Source organism: Lytechinus pictus, chromosome 2 (genome assembly GCF_037042905.1).
Source record: "Lytechinus pictus isolate F3 Inbred chromosome 2, Lp3.0, whole genome shotgun sequence".
Classification (NCBI taxonomy): Eukaryota; Metazoa; Echinodermata; class Echinoidea; order Temnopleuroida; family Toxopneustidae; genus Lytechinus; species Lytechinus pictus.
Genome location: NC_087246.1, coordinates 67,305,315 through 67,329,078, shown reverse-complemented (window position 1 = coordinate 67,329,078; position 23,764 = coordinate 67,305,315). Strand labels below are relative to the sequence as shown.

The window sequence follows — 23,764 nt, the reverse complement described above, 5'->3', positions numbered from 1 at the left end:
AACAAACAGTCAATGAGAGACAATGTATTGTGTTGGTCAGTCATGTCCACCTTCGAAATTCTTATTTTTTATGCAGATATTAGATGTTCTTCATTCTGGAGATGACATCATGATGAGACAGATCATCCGAGTCATCAGTAGCTCTGTAGTTGTCATATTAACAAATGAGAAAGTGATAGCCGAGCAGTATATCCTCGACCCACTCTTCAAAGCTCTCAAAGCTGACAAAGATGCCAAAGGTAAAAATTAAAAAGCACATTGATGAAGAAAATAAATGTTGTGAATAGCATTTGTATTTTGATTTGGAACATTGCTCTATTATTATGTACATTTAAATTTGAAATGAAAAGTACCAAGTTTCATAATTTGATACAAGGTATTTAATGATACTTTCATTAGACAGAGAAATTGATTACAAATTGATCACATTATGCTTTCTGTTTATCTGCAGTCATAACCTGCATTACCAAAACTAATTTTATTAACCCATTGCCTACTGGAACCAGGTAACTCCTGCACACCAACTGTTGGGAATTAAATAATTTTATAAGTTTACAGGTTAAAGTAAAGATAAATTATGCAGACTTAATTAGTTAATTTTGAGAGTGAAATATAAAAAGAATGCCCTTAGCTCAATATCATAAATCTCAAGAAAAAAAACTGGAGGGTCTCTGATATGCTTAAAATTACTCACAAAATTCAAGTTATTTATGATATAACATAAATTAACATAAAATAGTAGCTAGTTTCGGCACATACAGTGAATGAAGTAAAAGATGTATGCAATGATTCAGAGATCGTACCCGAATTCAAAACAGAAATAAAAACTGGATTTAATGTTTGAATTGAATCTGACTGATTTTGTTAGAAAATAGGTACATTTTTTTTATTATTTGGCTACTAGAAATTATAGTCTGTGGAGCAACATTAGATGAGGTTACAATCTATTCGTTGTCGAGCAATCTAACGTAACTCCAGAGAACAATGTAATAATTATGATAATAGTTACATACATGTATAGCGCTAAGTATTTTGTGATTATAAGCGCTTATCATGAACTAATTATTTCCCCTGTCATCGGATCCTTGCATGCCTGCTCTTATACAGTGCATGTACTTTCTCCACTCCTTGGGGAGCATTCCAAACAAGAGACTCATTTGCTAGGCATACTACATAGACTTTCACATCCTACCAGGTACCCATTCAACACCTGGGTGGAGAGGGGCAAAGTGGGGATTGATGCCTTGCCCTCTGATTCCTCTGATTACAAGGCGATAGTCAGAACCGCTACACCACGACACTTTCACCACATATCACCCCTCCCCCCCTGTATTTCTTCCTTCTCCAGGTAGCAGTCAGCTCATACTAACTAGTGAGGCTGAGCTCTCGCAATGCATCAGTGACATCTACAGAATGTTTATCATTGGAAGAGAACCAAGCCCTCTCCTCCTATTATGTCTTACACCCATCCTTCATCATCTCTTCTCTCTATATGCATTCTCTATGGAAGGAGTCTGCAACCTCAGGTAAATGGGTCTTTTCCTGACCTAGCAAAAGCAGTTGTTAAATTTCTGCCATAATACTGATTATAATGAAGCACTGAAAAAAAAAGCACCTACAATTCATGAGTACAGTCATTCAAAGAACAAATAGAATAAATAGATAAGTATTTTAATGAGGAAGAAAAAAGTAAGTTTTATGAAGGTTTGAAGATAAAAATACTGGAAATTACTCTTTTTGAAAGAAGGATGGCATTCCATGTCTTGAGAGCCACTGCAGCGAAACATTTTTTTTCAGATTTGTGAATTGATAAAATCACATAGACCAAACTTCTCACTAAAATGTTATTTTTTAAAATTCCCAGCCAGGGGGCCAATTTCTTTCAGCATGAAATTCATCCACATTGTGCTGCACTACACCCTGGTGTAGTAAATGGGTACCTGTCAGGAATACTTTCCTTGAAATGCATGTGCACCACAAGGGCTGCTTGGCTAAAGTCAAAGAAGTGATGACAATCATTGCATTGATCCCCTGCAGAGCATTTTCAAGTGGTTACTAATATCATTTTATCATTAGATTCAACCTTGCCTAAGTCTTTCATGAATAAGTCGAATGATTGTCAAAATCAGTGGTGACTTTCAATTCATCTTCTCTTTACATTCTTTTGTTTGTAACCCTTTATAAATCAAATTAAGTCGAAGGTATTTCTTCATTCCAAACATGAGTGCAATGTTTACTGTATAAATAATCTTATTTTGTGCTTGTAATTTAACCATCTTTATGCATGGCCTTCCACTTGCTTCTTGCTTCACTCCCGTCTAGGGCAACGGTAGAGGAGATCCTATGTGCATACCTACGTACCTCAGATCATAGCACAGCCCTCCATGCCATGGAACACATCTCGGCCATAAGAGCACATACTATGTATGACACGATGAATGAGAAGGTCACCTTCAGACCAGGATCTGGCGGTGGTGCAATCATGGTCTATCAAGGGGATTCAAGGTAATCATTTCACAGTGCTGGTAGAATTTAGTAGAATTTTATCCTATTTAGTTGGATTTTTAAAGGGAAAATGACACTAAATAAGATTTTCCCCTTTAAGTAGGATCTGGGGGTATGTTTTCAAAATAGAAAAAAAAAAAAAGGATTCTATGCTTGAAAACGAGATAAAAAGAAATAGAGCAAAGGAATTTACACAATTAAGGTTTGGCAGCCCTGATTTCATTTCATTTTTAAAGGGATTGTTTTAATTGCATTTGTTTTCTTGCAGCTTTTGCTGTAATCATACTTGCATGTACCTTTAGGTCAGACTAAAATCACCCCAAATTTTGAAGCTAATCGGTCACTTAACAGCTGAGATATTATGCTTAAAGGTATTGTTTAACTTTGTGAGCAGCCGATTTAAAAAATTCTTAAACCAAGATGAAACATGTGTACAAGTGCATGTATTAGAACTAATAAAACCTGAAAACAACCATTATTGAGAAAGAAAAGCTAAAACTACAAGGCAAACCCCAATTTTGTAAATAGGCGTCTACTAGACGCCTAAATAGTACACATAAGTGTATGGGATGAAATTAAGGTGGTGTTTCCGGTCACTTTATATTTCAATTTTTGAAGCACTAAATAATTATTTTTGAACGCAATTTTTTCTGGGCTTTGTTTTTGTAACATATCACAGACACTGGTGACATGTGTGACCTTCTAGCTCAGATTTTTAAAAAGTCAAACCAATGTTAAACAATCACTTTAAAGATAAATTCCAGTTTTGGGGACGATCTCAAAATGACTTTTTACAGAATTTGATTTAATGATCACCAAAGTGTCTGTTTGTATAAATAAAAAATATGTGCCGAAGGATTCTGGAAGAAATTGTGTAATTGCTGAGAAATAAGCAAAATAAACGCGGATTCTGTCACTTCCGTCGGGTCTTTATTCCAGCAATAATAATACACTGTCCCACGTGTGCCTATCTGTGTTGGCGATCTTCAGTGTGATCGTTTTTTAGCTTAGATATTATGATTTCACAAAGTTCAGTTTATGTAACTGTACCAGATCTAGATCCACGATGATATAGTAATACTTAACCTTGGTTTTACAGACTTTCTCACGAAATCAGTATTTACTGCATTTACTGTCATTTACCTTTAAGTTCACACTGTAGTCTATGGAGGAAATAATCGCTCTTTCACTTACGGGTATTACAAAACCCATGTAATATGGCTTATGGGATAAATTTTTAAGATGCTCATAGTGCCATCCCAGCAACAGTTTCTTTTAATATATATAGAAAAAATACAAATATAAATGTGAACAAAGTCAACAAATAGATCTTAAGTTACTACAAGTACAAAAGTGTACATTTACAAAAAAGTACAGTTTTGCATCACTCACCGGAAATCCTAGCACATCCTGGTGGGGTCTGGTGCCCTTGTGCTTGCTGCTCTGTTCACCGAAAATTTAAGGGGCAAGCCCAGTCAGCTCAGTTTTCACAGGAGCTCAAGCATATAAGGGCACCAGCCCCCATAGGAAGCCAGTCAGACCAGTGAGTGATGACAAAACAAGATTTAGAGTGTACTTTACATGTATACAAAACAAATTTCATTTCTAATAAAGATGGATTAGTTGTCGACGGCATTATAGGTTGAACAAATAGGTCTTTAGATGCAATGGGGTGACTGAGAAAGTTGATTCTTCCATTGTTTTATCTATGATATAATGTGAGGATTAATAATGCAAGACACTTGTAGGATTGCACCAGGGACACTGCAATAATGTTAACTCCATTAACTTAATCACTCTTATATGTTTTATTTTCCGCTGTATTTCTCATTACTACATAACTTGTTAAGATATAACATATGTAATACAAAAGTATGAATTTAAAAAAAATATAGTAAATCGTGAAGCAAAGTAACTAAATTAATCTTTAAAAATGCTACAAAGAGGTAACGTGAAATATGGTTCATCCAACATTGAATAATTGCAAAAGAAGGACTGTCATTATAAGCAATGATGTGCTTGAAAACATGATGGCCCAAAACAAAGGTCACACTGGAAATTTTATTTCTTGACCCCCTTTTGTGTTGACAGTTTAGAGGAGTTGTTCACGCAGACCTTAATGAGCCATGAGCACATTGGAAGATGCTGTACTGCGCTCTTACTCAAGGTCTCACAGGAAAAGCTCTCTGCTGACTTCTTTATCTCGGTACTCAATGTAAGTATTACTCCTCCGTTGGGTCATTGATGAAAATTGATGTTGATAATCAACAATTTTAAGTGATCTATTTATAAAAGAAATATGCACCTCAAAAATGAGGATCAGTCTTAGATTAGGTAGTGTATACTAGGGTCTTGAATATGATGATATTGGAACATTGAGTGAAACTTCAATGAATAGATGATTTTGGGTCTGTGGTATATTGTAAAAAATAGAATTGAAGTTATTAAAATGTGCACAAAATGACTTAATATTTGATCATGATTTGCAAATTTGAGAAAGTACTTTAGCCAAGTGTCTGGTCTGTGGAAATAAAAACACGAAGATCTCTTCAATTTTCCCTACTCTGCCAATAATTTGCTATGCTTGTTTATGTACAATGTAAACAACCTTATTGATGTTTTTATCTAGCGAGAAAATTGAGGTTATATTTGACTTCATTTGTGGAGTTTCATCTATAAATGTAAATTTATGAGTGCCTTGAAGGGTATAATCATGCTGTGAGAAATGTGAAAATGATTATTGAAATTATTAAAATTCCTTTCATGTTACTAATACTAAGAGGAATATTCTGGTAAAAGCAATTTTCAATGCTTGTTTGATATATGCAATCACTTAACTTTATCAGAATGCTTCGTATTGCAGGAGATGACAGCAGCAGTTGCATCACTGGATTCTTCCAGTTCGGAACAGAGAGATCCTCCGTCTGGTCGTTCAGGACATAGTAGCGAACTCCTGGACCTAGAGCCTTCTTCACAGCCTGACAGGATTAATACAGTGCAGCATGCTCTCAGGGTTAGTATGACCTTGACTTAATGCTCTTGGTGAAGTTTAGGGCTGGAATCATTTCATTAATTATTGCACTGTCACTATTGTCATCATCATCACTGATTTAATTGTTTTTACCAGGCATCATCACCAGTTTTATCATTTTCACAATCATTATAATGATCATAATCATTATTGTCTTAAACAGCAGTAAACACCCTCATCACCATTGTCACCACCTGTCCATCTTCAACATCAGCATCGACATCATCGTCATCATCATCCTCACCATCATCATCACCATTGTCTTCAATCATTGACATCATCAATTCCATCACTACTACCATTATCATCATCATCATTATCACCATCATTATCATCATCATTGTCATCAGCAGCAGCATTATCATCATCAATACGTGATCAGAATGTTTGTTTAGTGATGTCCCTTTTTATAAGCGACAATATATTTTGAAGACAGTGTAATTGAAAGAAAATATCCCATTCCTAGTCTGTTTGCATATGTACCTCTCAATAGGAATAGATTTATATTATAAAAGCACATTGAATATTCATCATTTATAATTTGTATTTCTTTAATCAGGTTCTGGCTGTTCTTGAGCAGCTCTGTGAGGCCTTTGGACCTGATGTCCTCAAGGACACTCACCACCTGCTACAGTTCTGTCAGGCTTCTCTCCAGAGGTGTGTGGATCGACTGAAGCAGGAGGGAGAGGATGGGACAGACATCCCTGGTGTCTTGGAGACAGAGACCTTGACGCTGGCTGTGACCTTGCTCTCTGCTATAATCACCGGAGAACAGAAGGTGAAGTTAATGGAATCTGTTATTCATTGGAACATTTCATAAAACGTCTTGTATTTCCATCAGCATTTGTCATTAGCCTTTGACCTCCTTGCATATGATTGACCAAAATCAAATAAATTGTTGACAAAATGAAGCATCTTTTATCAACCATGAAATGTAGAAGTGAAAACCCCAATTTTCTTTCTAAAATTTACCGTAGGTATTTGCTTTTGAATTGCCAAGTACTTGATTGGCCAGAATGAAATCAGTGGCAACAACGTATTAAACGGCTTTGGGAATGATACATCTGTAAAGCACCTAGAGTTGTTGTTCCGATGCACTAAATGTATAAAAGCAAAATACTGGTATCATTATTATTAATTATTTTTGTTACCATCTTTCATTGTGATTGCATTTCATTCAACACAGAAAAAATTGGAATCAACTGATAGAAAAATCCTTCAGGATATTCTTCCCCTTTTGATGACCATTGCCAAACTTCACTCATTGGAAACCATCCAGGAGATGGCAGATGGCCTTGCGATTGCCATAGCAACCCATGGTGCTGTGTCATCTTCCTCCATTCACCACGCAGGGAAAGATGTAAGGAAAGGTGGAAAGAGGAATGAACAGTCGAAAGTAAATACAACCATGGACAACACCAATGGAGTGCCAGGTCGACCAAAAGCTGAGACCTCTGTAGAATCTGACGTAGCGGCAGGTAGTTGTATACAGAGCAGTAAAGATGTCAACAGGATCAGTAGAGAGACCTCTACCAGTAACGACATTGGGAAACCTCTACTACACCGGTTAAATACTGAAGAAAAGGAAGAAGCAATGAGACAAACTAGGGGTATGGATATTCCTGGTAAATCTACAAATCAAAATCAGGATGCACTGTCTGCGAGAAATCCTTCTTTGGGGATATGTGAAAATGTGTCACGGAGACAAGAACCATGTCAACAAGCAGATAACCCTGGAGCTGATGGTGATCTTATAGTTCATTATGAACAAAGTGCATTGCATGACAAAAATAGTACTGATTTGGAGATATCTAAGAATAATAGATCAGCAGATACTGAAAGTAGAGTATCAGACCTTGATAACAGTAAATCTCAAATCCCAGTGATTCTTAATGATCCTACAATACACCAACAAGATAGGAAAGATGAGGATTCCGTGCAACAAGAAAAGCCAACAAGTGAAGCTTTTGATGAAGCTATTAGAGACCTCACAGACCCTCTGCTCCCTGTACGAGGCCACGGTCTCATCATGCTGACCAGACTCCTCAAAGAGAAAGACCCTAGAGCCATAGCTGAGAGCGAAACCTTACTCGCGATCTTTGAAGAACATCTTTCTGATGACGACACCTACATCTACCTCCCGTGCATCAATGGACTGGTAGCTTTGGCAGCATCACATCCAGACAGGGTTATGCCTCATCTCTGCAGTAACTTCACCAGTGGTCATGCGTCTGACCAGAGCAGACAGTGGTCAGCGACCAGTCGAACGGTTTCCTTGGAGAAGACGCTCAAGATGGGAGAAGCTTTGGTCAGAGCAACAAGAGAACTTGGTATGTGACGATCCTTTAAAGCAATCATTTTCTTTTGTGATATTTTCAGAGCTTTTGGCCTTTTTTTTATTTGTGTGTGTGTTTTTTTACAATTGTCTAGCAATATATTGTCAGATATTTTACCTATAAGGTTCCCCCCATTTTCAGTAAGTATTTAGGTGATGTTCATTAATTTATTTCTCGCTATACTTTTCAAGCACAATAAAAAGAAATTACTTTTAAAAAAATATTCAAATTGAATTTAGATAAAATGTACAGACTCTTTTAATAACCTTATTTCAAAAATATTTAGAAGATATTGTAAGATAATACATAGATTTATGTATGAAATGTATAAATTTTTAAAAAGATTTTAAAAAAAAGAGTAAAACTTCATGTTGGTTGATATAGTCCTTTAATCCCTTGAGACCAGATCCATTGATGTCATTTCTATATAAACTTTGTTTGATTCTAGGAGAGCTTGTGCCGCATTATAGGGGTCTCTTGTTGAATACCATCATGGCCGCCACCAGACACTCGGATGCTCATATCAGGGCAAGCAGTCTAGCCCATCTAGGGGAGGTCTGTGGGCTTCTTAAGTACTCCCTTGGTGCTGTGATTCATGAGGTAAAAAGACATTTTTTCTTCTTTTTTTAAAGGACAAGTCCACCCCAACAAAATCTGATTTGAATAGAAAGAGAGAAATCAAACAAGCATAATACTGAAAATTTCATCAAAATTTGATGTAAAATAAGAAAGTTATGACATTTTAAAGTTTTGCTTAATTTCACAAAACATTATATGCACATCCTGTTCGGTATGCAAATGAGGGAACTTATGACATCACTCACTCACTATTTCTTGTGTATTTTATTATATGAAATGTGAAATATTTTGATTTTCTTGTCATTGTCATGTGAAACAAAGTTTCATTCCTCCCTGAACACATAGAATTCCATTGTTTTAACATTTTGTGGTTCAAGCAAGGGGGTCCTTATTGTCAAATTCGTAAAAATTGAAATATTGTATAATTCAAACAATAAAAACAAAAGAAATGGTGAGTGAGTGACATCATCGACTCTCTCATTTGCATATCACTGAGTTGAGCATAGAACTGTTTTGTGAAAAATTAGCGAAACTTTAAAATGTCATAACTTTCATATTTTACATCCGATTTTTGATGAAGTTTTCAGCGTTATTCAAGTTTAATTTTTCTATATTTATTTAAATCAACTATTTTCTTGGTTGGACTTGAGCTTTAAAAGAGATATCCCGATGCTATGTTAGATGCCAATTTTTCCCTATGATGGAGACTGTACTAGTATTAAAGAGGTAATCCAGTCTGAAGTAAATATGAAAAATCATACAAACAAAACACTGACAATTTGATCAAAATCGGACAAGGAATAACAAAGTTATGACATTTTAAAGATTTTCATTTTCCGGTGAAACAGTTCTATGCATGTCTTCATGAATATTCAATGGGCAAATTGATGATGTCATATCCCAACTTGTTCTTTTGTATTTCATTATAAGAAATTGGGTTTATTCAAGTTTTTTCCTCCAAGAACTAAAAATGGAGTGACAACGGATTTAGTGTATTAGATATTCATTGCTGCAACTAATTATTCACACATGTACACAAGTCAGCCCCCCTCCTACTTTTTTTGTGAGAAATTTGTGATGTGAAGAAGTTTTGTTGCGATGTTTCGTGACTTTCTCCTATGAGTCTTACACATTTTTAGATCAAGTTTACGTCAGACATGTTCATGAGTTCTAGTTATGCATAATTATCTACCTAAACATGGACCAATAATTGCTCAAGAACACGTCATTCATGTTCAGCTTAACTTGTTTGAGATGATGTCGGTGTATACTGTACATGGGCTGTGATCTATGGTTCATGAGTCCTATATTACATACACAGTCTCTAAAGGGTCAAAATTAATCAATGAACAGTGATTTCTCTTTTTTCTCTCCTACTTTCAACCAATCAAATTTAAGTTCTTGACATAGAATAAATGTCAACAACAATTTCAATGAAAAAAAAGCAGGGCTAGTCAAATTCAGGCAATATAAACTAATTGTACATTTAATGATATATTTCCTCTATGTAGGTTCTGAATTGTGTAACATCTGCTCTCAAAAGTGACCCTGAGCCTGAGGTCAAAAGGTCAGCTGTTCAGGTCATGAACCTTCTCCTGCGAGGTCTTGGAAAAGATGCCATACAAGTGAGTAGAGCCATACTCTTTCTTTTTCTTCTATATGCCATTATAAAATTTACCAGAAAGTCTGCTGTGACAACACTAAGGGCGCTTTATGTCATTATCACAGCTCATGATTGAATAGCGTTAGCAATCGCCATTGGTGATCACTAACATATAAATGCTCTTTATTAGGTGGTCTGTCTCTGACAGGTCACCTCTTAATTTCGTCAGAATTTTCTTTATTATTTGTTTCTTTATTTATTTTTCGCACCATTGTTTGTCGCCAACTTTTCTCCAAATTGGCTCCATCAATTTTGCTGAATTTTTAGTCATATATAAAGTCTATCATAGAGATGCAATACTAAGCTTTTCAAGGTCATCTGGTCATGATGACGTCATCTACGCGCCATTTTGTAAAATGCTTTATTTGATCATATCAACATAACGGATAATCAATAATCAATCATATTTACATCAAATAAACTTAAGGTCAAAGGTCCAATGTCGAAGTCATCAAAGGTCATGCGAAGGTCATGACGGGCGCGTATGTGCACGTCAAAATTAAAAAATGCTCAAAATCGTCTATAATGAATTTTGGGTACGTTTCAGGTTATTTTAAGCATTTCCATTATATATAGCTTTCTTCACTTGATTGGATAATGTAGTCAAAATTAATTTGAGAAAGAAAGAGAGAGGTAATATTAATCATAATAATGATGATGGTGATATTATTTATAGTTCAGTGTTGATATTTTTCCTTAAAGATCACCCAAGGTAGACAAGAAAATCAATCTCTATCATTAGGTAGTCTTTAATGGACAGGTTTTTATAATGCATGTTTTGATGGGGGGGGGGGGGGTTCAAACTTGTGGTTTTTAAAGACTTGTGATCCTCCTATACAGGTGGTTATTGTAATAATGGTAATGGGGATAATAGCAGACTAGCAGTAGTAATGATGATGATGGAAATGAATGATTATGATAATAGTAATGACTATGATGATATGATTACGAAATGTGAATTATGAATGAGAAACATGCTACATTAATTTCTATAAAAATCATTTCCTATTAAGAGATAAATATGCAAACATATGAGGAAAGGGTTATTTTCATTTCTATTACACTTTCTCAGGGTAGGAAATAAGTTTTATTTTTAGGGGCTGCTTTTTAACACATTGGGGCGATTGCACAATTTTTGTGGCTGTTTCTTTCATTTCAAGAGCTACTTTGGGGGCATCAAGCAGTAATGCAGCAAATGCAAATATCATTATTCTACCATAGAATATTGATTATCTATTAATCTTGAATATTCTGTGACAGATCTTGGGGCGACTCTACATTGAATGGTCACCCCAAAGCATGCATTTTGGGGGATTTTAGGGGGGTGGGCTTTCATGGGGGCAAAATCACCCATCGCCCTCATGTATATCCTATGCTGCATTGTCTTGAAAATATCTTATCACTTATGAAAGAATCCACTTTTTGTAGCATCCAGCTTTGGCAAAAAGTCATTTCCCATAGAGATTACACACAAAATGAACATAAATGACATACCTTTAAAAATTACCAATTTTCCAGGTGATTCTTTTGTTGAAATGAAAAATAAAGATAAATACAGAAAGAGTATGGCCTCAGCTATGTAAAATATTGAACATTTTTGCGAAAATTGACTAATATTTACGGAGTTAAAGTCAAATTTGCATAATTATGATCACATATAAAAAAACAGAATGGAAATTTTGACTTCCAATGCCATTTTGATTATATCATGATATAATTGAGGGTCAAATGAAACATGAAATTATATCTATGATTCCTGCTCTATATATATATCGATATATAAAAAAAGAATTGGGGGTACCGGTTGTTATGAAGAGCCACAGTGAATTTTGATCAGTGTTCAGTCCTTTATTAGTGGTCATAGAGAGTTGATCTAGGTATCATATTGCTCGGAATTATCATTAATGCATTATAGAAACAGTGATTCTATTTTGCGTAATGTTGTTATGCAAAAAAAAAACGAACGCACTTGTGCATGTGCAAAATGTTGAAATGCTTGAAATGACCTGAAATGCAAGAACAAGCCGTTACGGAAATTCTTTTATTCCTTTCTCAATTCGTCTTCTGAACCATTAAATAGAGAACAAGTCACCTAATTGCAGAATTACACTTATTCTTTAATATTGCCATCTATGTCTCCTCATAAATACAATAACTGCCACAAATGTAAAGAGTAATGAAAGTAGTAGTAATAGTAATAATGATAATAATAGTACAATAATAATAGTATCGACAACATGGTTAATGGTCAATGTAGAGTTGTGAATTTGTATATATGTGAATTATGCTTCAAGTGATAAATAAATAAATGAAATAAAATGACCTGATACTTTTACTCATTTAACAGTTCTAAAATGATGATAATGATAATTACACCAAATATGCCTACTTGTTGTTCTTATTTTAACAATGATCTAGTTATACTCTTTTACTCGACTTATGTATAAGAATGAATGTATTATGTGCACGCCAATATTTTGTATTTGTCTCTCCTTGATTTTGTATATTTCCTTATGTGTTGTAATTTGTATGTTTGCATGTAAACAAAATGAATTTCCATTAAGTTGGACAATAAAACATTTTATATTATTATTATTGATTGATTTCTCATGATCTGTTATGATAATACATGTAGTATTATTATTATTATTTATTTGGCCATAAAAAAAACATACAAAAATTGTACAATGTACATACAAAAATACAATTTGAAATTGAATAATTAAATATGGCTAGATAGAAATGAAAGAAAAGAAGAGTAAGAAAATGGTTTTTCCATGGGCCAGGGCTCGCAAAAGTAAAATTCAGTACTAATGCCCAGAGGCATGCGAGCCCTCATAGCAGGCCCTCATACAATATGGTCAAAGAATTTTACAAAATGGCGCCTTGGTGACGTCATCATGGCCTGATGACTTTGAAAAGCTTATCCTGGCTTTACATGCATATACGACATGACATTCAATCAATTGACAAGGTAGATTTTGAGAAAACTTGGAGACAAACATTGGTGTTAAAAATCAATCAATAATAAATAAAGAAATAAATGATAACGAAAATTCTGAAAAAAATGAATAGACAGACCACCTTCATATAAAAATATAATTTTCACAGATAATCAACAGATGGTAAGGATTTAACAGCCACTGCACTTTTCTAATATTGAATGGTTGAGAATACTCTAATTCAAATTATTGATCCTTTTCCAAACCTTGAGACAAGCTTTGATTACCCCAAAAAATATGATTGTAATTTATAACTACGGAAATCAATTTCCCTCTCCAGAGAATTCTTCAATTCTTTCAAGGGATTGATCTTACTGATCCAAAATTATCTATTATTGTTCAAGGATTCCATTTCCTGTAGGTATTTTTAATGAATAATGTAGGATTAGAAATAAAGCTTCAAAATTACTGACAAGATTTCGCTTTTGACAAAGTCATTAACCATTCTTTTCAATATTTTGATGAAAGACACCCCATTATGTTGACAACAAAGCAGTACCCAGGAAAAGACTCGTCTCACTGATGATTACATTTCTCTTCAAAACTCTATTGCTTCTTCATATTATTCATTTCTTGGCCATCATACTGCTTTGAGGGTCTAAAAAATGTCTGATTCTCATGTAAGCAACTCCCTCTCCCTTTCATTTTGGGGAATAATTTACTCAGGGTCCCTTATCGTTGAAATATACTGGTCCCCCTTTTTCAGGAATTTTGTAAACCAAATTTTTTTTCATGAATTCCATTGACTTTCAATTGAATAAGAGTGTATTCTGGGGCAGCACCAAAGGGGGTCAGGGGGGGGGGAGCATCCGTCATCTTGTTATTAAAAAGATATATAGAAATAAGAAGAGGGCAAAGAAAAAAATTGAGATCAAGAAGGGAATAAAGTATTAAAAAAGGCTAAATCTTGGCCATGTTCCCCTCTAATACTGCATATAGTTTGCAGTCTTAGAGGACAATTTCACTCCAACAAATAATTGATTTGAATTACAAGAAAAAAGAAAGACAAACAATCTATAGATGGGCAACACCCTTCTTTTAATTTCAAATATTGGGTGTGCCTAGCTAATAAAAATACAAACCAAAATTTAAAATGTATTAACTGATGTATTTTTAAAGAAAAATTTTAAAGAAGAAATATTACATTTCAATTAATTCATCTCTCTCTCTCTTTTAGCAGAATACGTTATTGCTTATCCCATGTGAAATTAGACAGTCCAATAAGATAATTTTCTTGGGGAGTTCTTTAATTTCATTACTTTTGCAAAGCAATATCAACATTTATTAATTGGATATATAGATGAGTAATCTGTTGGCTTTGGGATTGTGGAGAAGATTGAAGGCAATTTAAAAAGGAAACATAATCTTAAGGATTTAAATTTCATTAACCGTAGAGTGGCTTTTGCTCGATGAATATAGCTAAAACAGTTTTTATAATGATTACTAATTTTAAAAATATTTTTTAATCAGAAGAGGTTTGTGAGAATGCCAGTTTCATATCAAGCAATATCTTGTTAATATGGACCAGTAAGTGTATCAAGTGGAAATGGTGATATGCTGTATCAGGATTTAAAAGTTGTTAAATGTTATTGTCTAGGAGCTGAATGATTACATTCATGCATCTAAGGAAACCATTTATTTCTTTATATATACTGTTGTTCTTCATGTTTTTTTTTAATGAATTAATGGTAATGGATATGATATTTGTGATTGGGTAGAATGGTGAAGGAGTTGTCATCTCTGGGGGAGGGGGGGGGGCAGGATAGTTGTGGGTTGTGGATATATGATGCAGCTGTACTAGCTTAAGCAATGTTCGGTTGGACAAAGATCAGGAAATGTAGAGAGTTGTTGCAAAAGAAAAGATTTCCTATGAAGATCAAAAAAATATTTAAGAGGCGTGTGGAATTGGTGATGGGAGTGAGACAAGGAGCTTGGGGTCGAAATGACATGGGGACCTTGAGGACAGACTGTATTAGTGGGGGGAAATATTTCAATATTAACAAAATCTTGTGATATTAAAAAAATATTTAATATTTGATAATGGTTCAATGATTGTGTTGGTGTATTGCGGTAACACAACATGACCAAAATATTGTCATTTATGAAAAGTCATTCACTATTCATTGACCAAAAGTGCTTTTCTGTATTGTTTTGAACCAACTCATTGTCCGCTTTTCTTGGACAAGCTCTGATAAAAACCTTACTTTTACTTCCCCCTTCCCTGCGTTCTTAAAATTGCTGTGTCTATAATGATTTTCAGACTCGCGATAAATTGTGTTATCTGCAATATTTTACTGGCAATAATCAACTACGGTAACATTAAAATCTAATATCTACTAGCGCTAGACTATAGATCCTTAAAATGATTGCTCCAAATAACTTGACTAAGTATACAAACTTACATGATCAAAAAATTTATCATATTTTTCTTTTTGTCATAGAACGTAACAGGAAGTTACGATAAAATATTGGAAAGATATAATTCAACTGCCATATCTTTCTAGTTATGAAAAATCAATTTTTTTTAGCAAATTGCTCAAAATTGTCATTAAAGAACAGCTTCCAATGATGATGTGTATGAGTAAAATAACCAGCAGTATTTCAATCATGCACTTAAGCACACTCAATCTTTAAAAGGGCACAAAATGGAAATGAAATTAATTGTTCTCTTTTTTCTCTGAAATCCAATGGGTTTTTTTAATCAGGATATCAATTGTACTTGTTTCGTCTTAGATAATTACACAAATTTGTTTTTTTATGGTTGAAGATGAAGAGAAAATTGAGCATAGTTGTTCAAGTTGATTGTACAGAAATGCCATGATGTTAAAAGGGCTCTTAAACTGATCAAAGGAAAATGATGACTTTTGTCATTTTCATGCTTCTGTTGAATTATGCATTCATTTCTGATAATAGTAAATCTATGAATAGATATTCAATTACATCATTTTTTGTTCTCTTAATACAATGACTGTGAAGTGGAAAACTAATTATGATTTCTAAATCCCCCACTATTTGATAGAAGATTAAGTTCTGACTTGATTTTGTCCTGATTTTATTTAAATTTTACTTCCCTTTTCTTTATTTTCTTTGACAATTATCTGTACTAAAAATCATACCTGACAATATCACTTATGGGTGTTTCAAGAAAATATTTGTGATCTCTTGCAAATTTCCAATACAGGGCCCCGTCTTACAAAGAGTTGCGATTGATCCAATCAACCACAACTATGGAAAGCCAGCAATATCAATATCTGAAATGCATGTTCGTTCAATATATTATCTAGGTATAATGTACATGCATCAATTTCTTGAAAATTCTCTGTGCTTCTCTTTGTTCACATAGGTCATTGTTCAAATTTCCTGTATAAAAAATTATGACAATGATGGATTTCCATTTAGTCGAGGTTGATCGGATCAATCGTTACTCTTTGTAAGACAGCCACAGGGCCCATATTTACAAATGACAAATCAATTGTAACTAGATCAAATTGATTTGTATTGTTTGTTGCAAGAGGCTGACCAGCAATCAAGTGCAAATTCCCAATTAATTGCAAGGCTTATGATTCATTTTTTTACCAAAATGGACTTGACATTGATTGCAACTTTCTCGCAATGCTGCATTAGTCTTTTGATCTGTTTGCTCTGCAAATCACAGAGATTCCAATCTTGAAACTTTTGCCTGATATCAGGCCCTTACAACTTCCCATTTCAGGCTTTTTATGCATCATAAATAATGTAGGCCTAAAACGCATATATTGAGCTTTAACATGTCATGGTTTATTTTAAAGCCCAGTTTAATGATTAGCATCCCTGAAATTTGTTATGTTGGACAATATGAAAGCCTAAAAATTATTCTGATTATTATTCTATGTTAAAGGGGAATGCAACCTTGATCATAAAAAGGTGTGTGAGAAAGGAGAAAAATAAGTAAAACAGAATAGTGAAAGTTTGAAAAAAATCGGACAAGCAATAAGAAAGTTATGTCTGCTTTAAAATTGATATCCCTAAGACTACGCAAATTTTGAATTGGCAACTACATGTAGGTAAGTAAATTATGACAAGAGGCAAGGACAACTTTCCCATCATTTATTCGTGGATTCCTCCCAAGTACCTATTCCCCTGCGGCAGTCATCAAAATACAAGCCATGTAGCATATTGTTTATGTCCTCGTGAGAGAAAAATATAATTTGAAGTAATTTTTTTAATGACATCACAAGTGTGGCTAATTTGAAGTCTCCAATGGTATAGTAATTACCCATTTTTTAAACAATTTTTTGAAAATTCATAACTTTCATATTTTTCAAACTTTCCCTTATCTACTTGTTTCATTTTTCTATTTCCTCTAAAAACAACTTTTTATTTGTGATGGATTCCTCTTTAATGGGAGACTTATATCATGATGTCAGCTAATATTTACTGTTAAAGCAGTGATGGAAGGGGAAATTTCATCAATCTTTAAATCAATTTAAAAAGTTTCTATTCTAATTTTTATTTTACTGATGAATCACCCCTTGGATATGTAAAATCAACCATGATAATGAAATGAAATTGTTGTATATTTCTGATCTATCTTTCATTAGATTCATACAATATTTGCTTCTTCCTGTGGATGTTCCAGAAATCATAGGGTTTTTAAAACTCAATTTTAGTTGATATTTAACTGATGGATTGACTTCTTACCTTGAAGGCAATTCCTTTGATCATAGTGAAAATTGATATGATTCATTATTATTATTATGAATTATTTATGTATGATTTATTATATGATACAATGTGATTTATTATTGTTATTTAATTATTTGTTCAATTTTTAAATTTTTATACTAATACAAAGATTCTTCTCATTTGATTGATTTTGGTTGAAAGACATTCAATATTTGATCCATTTTGTGCTGCATGCAAATTTTATTTTCCATTGCACGGCGACCATGCATTTTGTATTTTTCCATTGCACAGTTGAGTTCTCTCCCTTATTTATTTATGAACATAATGTAAAGTAAAACGGCAATACAATAGCCGAATAGCTCGGGAGATTTCATCAATTTTAAGGATGATTTTGTCTGTATTCTAATTGATGAATGACCCCTTTTCTTTCATTAGTTTCACACATAATTTGATTCCTCCCTTGGGTGTTTCAATAATCCTAAGTTTAATAGCAATTTTCAGTCGCCTCTTGCATTTTTGACATAACCTGTTTTATTTATGTAAGAGTTCCAATTTTGGATGGACTATCAATTATGAATATCTAAACTCTGAACCATATTATTTTGTAGGTTCTGGATACCTCGATACGGGATGTCTACCGATGCCTCAAGCATGTGAGAGATGTTGAGAAGGATGACGTGTTGCTCCTGCATACCCAGCTTGCCATGGAAGAACTGGACATTATCATGAGACAATACCTGTTCCCTAAACAGACTCTCTCAAAGAAGATCACAGTGTTAAACCCATAGGCCTGGTTTCACATAACCATATTTGAAATCTGATAGGCAAAATGTGACACTGCAAGTCACTTAGGGTAGGTGTTTGAATTTATGAGCATTTTTTATTATTTTGTTATTAAAATTAAAAACAAATATATATAAGTAAGAAGAACAGTACTATAGAGTGAGGTGTTCTGGACAAGCAGATAAGTCATTGTACTATGAACCACGAGGTCCGGGTTTCAGATCCCACCGCAACACTCAGGTCTGTTGGCAAGGCGTTTATCTACATTTGCCACTCTCCACCCAGATGTAGTAAATGGGTAGGAAGAAGTTCCCTTAATGCTTGAGTGCATATGATAACACAGGTGCAGCTGGGGTAATTATATTATCATGTTAAGCAGAGCCCGTTGGTAGAACAGTGTTTGGTACTGAAACAGCTACCCTGGGTAAAATATGATATTGTTATATTATTATTATTACTACTACTACTACTACTATCATTGACCAAAATTAAGAATTCTAGAGGTAAACTTAAGAAATGTATTATTAGTAGTATACACATGGTATTATATGATGCAATTTGTATTACACCTAATGACCCTGTACCTCTCATGCCATTGGTAACTTACCCCACCCACTAATCAAAGTACTCCAAAATGTGAGAATTTGACATTTTTACCTAGATTAATATGATTAAGCTGCAGAATAGTTCACACTTTTGTTCCGTAGTAATATATATCTCCTTGGTGGTATTGGTAGATTTGAAGCACACATGGATTAAGAAATCTGAGAAGAACTGATTAGTTGGATTCTGTTTTCTTCCATTCAAAGGAGTACTCCAGGCTAAATATAATATGATTTGAACAGATAATGAAAAGTCAGACAAACAAAACACTGAAAATTTGATCAAAATCGGACAAGGAATAACAAATTATGACATTTGCATTATATCAGCGAAACAGTTCTATGCACGTCTTCATGAATATTCAAGGAGCAAACTAATTATGTCATATCCCCATTTGTTCTTTTGTACTTTATTACATGAAACTATGTTTATTCATAATTTTCTTCCAAGAACTTAAATAATTTGACTGACAATTACTTTAATGCTTTAGATATTCATTGGTGCAACTTATTCATTCATAAGGGAGACATATCATTCACACATATGTGAAAAAATGAAATAGTTATGATTTCATGTAAAAACATAAGAAAAAGGAAAGTGGGGATGTGTCATTATCAGCCCATTTAATGAATATTCATAATGTGAATATAACTACTATCACAAAATATTGCTTAAATTTGAAATTCAATAACCTTGTTATTTGTTATCAGATTTTGATGAAATTTTCAACATTTTGCTCTGTGAATTTTATTATATTTATTTAGATATAATTATACTCAGTCCGAAGTACCCCATTAAGAAGTAAAATCTCCTACACCCGATACCGCTCCCTCTTTCCCACCTATGTTTACCCTCTCATGTATTTGCTCTCTTTGTCCCATTCCATATGGTTTATTTCCAATTCGTCTAAAGCCAATTTGTCCAATTGCCAACTCGTCTACTACCATTTGGTCTATCATCAGCTGGTCTACTCACCACATGGTCTACTTTCATTTAGTCTAATGCCATTTGGTCTAATAACAAGTTGGTCCAATAGCCATTTAGTCCATGTACCATTTCGTCTAATTTAACAAGTGTTAATTGTACAAAATGAATGAAAAGACAATGGGTATTAGACCAACTGGTTATTAGACAAAATGGTAATAGACGAAATGGTGACTAGACCAAATGATTATTGGACTAAATGGTTACTAGACGAAATTTTGATGGACGGAATGGCATTAGACTAATGAAGGTGGACCATGTGGTGAGTGGACGAGTTGGCAGTAGATGAATTGGCATTTTACCTTCCATATTCCCCAAATTTGACATTTCTATCCCCACTTCAATCTGCTCATCTTGATTCTCTCTCTCCTTATCACATCTGTTCTGTCTTCTTGGCTCTCATGACTTATCCATTCTTCCTAATTTCTATCATCCCATATCTCTCTCTCTCTTCCTCCCTCTGTTGCTCCACTTCCTCATGTGCCTTTTCATGTGTCCTCCCCCTTGACCTTTCCTTTCTTCCTCCTCTTGCCTGCACACCCCCTTGTACTCTCAAACCCCATCTCTCCCTCCTTTCATTGTTCATTGTTTTATTGTTTCATTGTTTTCAGTTCTTATATGCCAAAAGGCATACCCAAAAGGCACATTTAAATTTCACAAAGTTGGAGTTTGGAAATATAAAGTTGAAATTAAGTGCTAAAACCACTGAGTCTGTCTGTAGCATTTGTATGGGTTTGTTTTATAATTTTGAATATACTACATTTAGACATTTTACGTTTGTAACGGAAATTTGGTCTCTGAAATGGTTCCTTGGTGACACATGAGCCAAGACCACATGGCAAATAAATGACATACCCTCAACAACGAAGCGATAAAGTGATTTTGGTTTTTAATGAGTTGCAATCAGTTGTTATCTGTGTATTAGTGCATCGTAAGTACTCAGCCATGTCTGTTTAATATGTTGTTCCTTTATAATTAAAATTAACCCACTTGAGTTTAAGTGGCATGTAACACGGTACTATTTGATCATTGATGGGCAATGAACACTTCTTGAATTTAATCTTATTGAAAAATAACCACAAATTAGAGTAATATCTACTGAAATGTGACTTCCTATTTCACTGATAACCTTCCTTGAGATTTTCATCATCATCATAATCACCAACACCACCACCATCATCATCATCCTCCTCCTCATCGTCATCATCACCACCACAAACACCTAATACCACAATCATCACCATCACTACCATCGATCATCAGCTCCATCATTATCACCACCAAACTGAGTGGCGGCTTCATGGTAGTTAGGGGGGCAAAATGATCCAAATATTACATAGAGATACACGACATAGTCCTCTTCTTTTTATACCCTTTTACCTTCTTTCTTTCCTTTTTCTTTTTTTCCTCATTCCCTTTTTCGCCTTTCCCAAATTTCTTGAAAATTCTCGTGGGGGAGGGGGTTATCCCCCGCCTTTAAAAGGGACATACATATGAAGTGATGGGCAACTAAACTGGTACATGTATGATTTTCTCCTATTATTTTCTGACACTGTAAACTATAGTAACAAATTAGTCATAACAAATGAAGACCTGTTCATTGTTATGACATAACAACCGACGGTTACCGACCAACGCACAGGGAAAAGATACAGAATTTCTCCAAACGCTGTTTAAATCGGCACAATTTTCAGCTTCCGGTTTAACCTATACACTATACTGATTAAAATGACCCCTGTCGATTAACGCACTACATTGCCATCGAATGGCAATGACATGTGTTAATGGAAGCTAACCTTGTGGCGTTCCAATCAACCTTAATCAGTGAATGGCTGGTGTCACTTTTGAGTAGACCCTATTAGCACTGGTCAATGCTTGGGTATCAGAGAAGTAGGCTTTATGACCCACTCAAGAAATTATAAATAGTAATATTGTAAACAAAGGCGATATATCAACAAGCTGAATTTCCCCCTCTTTCCTCGATCCCTCTTTGATAATTCTCAGCTTTTTTCTAAGACTATTTTCAAATATAAGTGCCTGTCCCGCTCCCCCCCCCCCTCCCTCGACAGATCTAGTATTGACCAGCAGTAGAAAAAAGAAAAACAAAGAAAATGGTTACCATTCCAATCACCCTTCCTGTTGTAAAGAAATATCCAGTCCCCTCCCATTCTTTCCCCACCGATAACTATTGTGAAACGAGCAAAGGAAATAATCAAAAGGAGGCAGCGTAGAGACATGTAGTTGTCAGCTAGCAGAAATTATCTCACAAGGGTTTGTCCCTGCGCTAAGAAATCAACTTAAAGGTCAAGTCCAGCCCAGAAAAATGTTGGTTTGAATAAACAAAAAAATCAAACAAGTATAACACTGAAAATTTCATCAAAATCGGATGTAAAATAAGAAAGTTCTGACATTTTAAAGTTGCGGTTATTTTTCACAAAACAGTTATATGCACAACCCGGTGATATGCAAATGAGAGAGTCAATGATGTCCATCACTCACTATTTCCTTTGTTTTTTATTGTTTGAATTATACAATATTTCAATTTTTACAGATTTGACAATAAGGACCAACTCGACTGAACCATAAAATGTTAAAACAATGGTAATACCACATATTCAGGGAGGAATAATACTTTGTTTCACAGGACAACAGGGAGAAAATTGAAATATTCCATATTTCATATAATAAAATACAAAAGAAGTAGTGAGTGAGTGATGTCATCAGTCCCCTCATTTTTATACTGAGCAGGATGTGAATATAACTGTTTTGTAAAATTAAGTGAAACTTAAAAATGTCATAACTTATTTTATATCCGATATTGATGAAATTTTCAGTGTTAGGCTAGTTTGATTTTTCTCTTTTTATTCAAATCAACTTTTTTTTTTAGGTGGACTTGTCCTTTAAAGGTCAAGTCCACCCCAGACATTTTTTCTTTGAATGAATAGAGAAAAATCAAACTAGCATAACGCTGACAATTTCAACAAAATCGAATGTAATAAAAGAAAGTTATGGTATTTCAAAGTTTCGCTTGTTTGTTTTAAAGTTATATGCACAACTCAGTAACATGCAAATGAGACAGTCGATGATGTCCCTCACTCAAAATGTTGGTTTGAATAAACAAAAAAATCAAACAAGTATAACACTGAAAATTTCATCAAAATCGGATGTAAAATAAGAAAGTTCTGACATTTTAAAGTTGCGGTTATTTTTCACAAAACAGTTATATGCACAACCCGGTGATATGCAAATGAGAGAGTCAATGATGTCCATCACTCACTATTTCCTTTGTTTTTTATTGTTTGAATTATACAATATTTCAATTTTTACAGATTTGACAATAAGGACCAACTCGACTGAACCATAAAATGTTAAAACAATGGTAATACCACATATTCAGGGAGGAATAATACTTTGTTTCACAGGACAACAGGGAGAAAATTGAAATATTCCATATTTCATATAATAAAATACAAAAGAAGTAGTGAGTGAGTGATGTCATCAGTCCCCTCATTTTTATACTGAGCAGGATGTGAATATAACTGTTTTGTAAAATTAAGTGAAACTTAAAAATGTCATAACTTATTTTATATCCGATATTGATGAAATTTTCAGT

The 23,764-nt window shown here is 34.1% G+C and overlaps 1 protein-coding gene across 2 annotated transcripts in view; it reads left to right on the top strand.

Annotated features, from left to right (window-relative positions):
* Positions 1-21,019, top strand: part of LOC129255122 (transport and Golgi organization protein 6 homolog) — a 35,691-nt gene extending 14,672 nt beyond the window's left edge. The window contains exons 5-15 of one of the 2 annotated variants that reach the window (XR_010292707.1): positions 77-239; positions 1,349-1,526; positions 2,323-2,505; positions 4,597-4,720; positions 5,369-5,518; positions 6,096-6,314; positions 6,723-7,866; positions 8,321-8,472; positions 9,963-10,076; positions 18,390-20,117; positions 20,427-21,019. Coding sequence is in view for 1 of the 2 variants with exons in the window: in XM_064095473.1 (XP_063951543.1) it covers positions 77-239; positions 1,349-1,526; positions 2,323-2,505; positions 4,597-4,720; positions 5,369-5,518; positions 6,096-6,314; positions 6,723-7,866; positions 8,321-8,472; positions 9,963-10,076; positions 18,390-18,569 (2,607 nt within the window). In the remaining variant the exon portion in view is untranslated. Of the gene's footprint in view, positions 1-76; positions 240-1,348; positions 1,527-2,322; positions 2,506-4,596; positions 4,721-5,368; positions 5,519-6,095; positions 6,315-6,722; positions 7,867-8,320; positions 8,473-9,962; positions 10,077-18,389 lie in introns of both variants that reach the window. The other variant, XM_064095473.1, reaches the window with a different exon arrangement.
* The last annotated feature ends 2,745 nt before the right edge of the window (positions 21,020-23,764 follow it).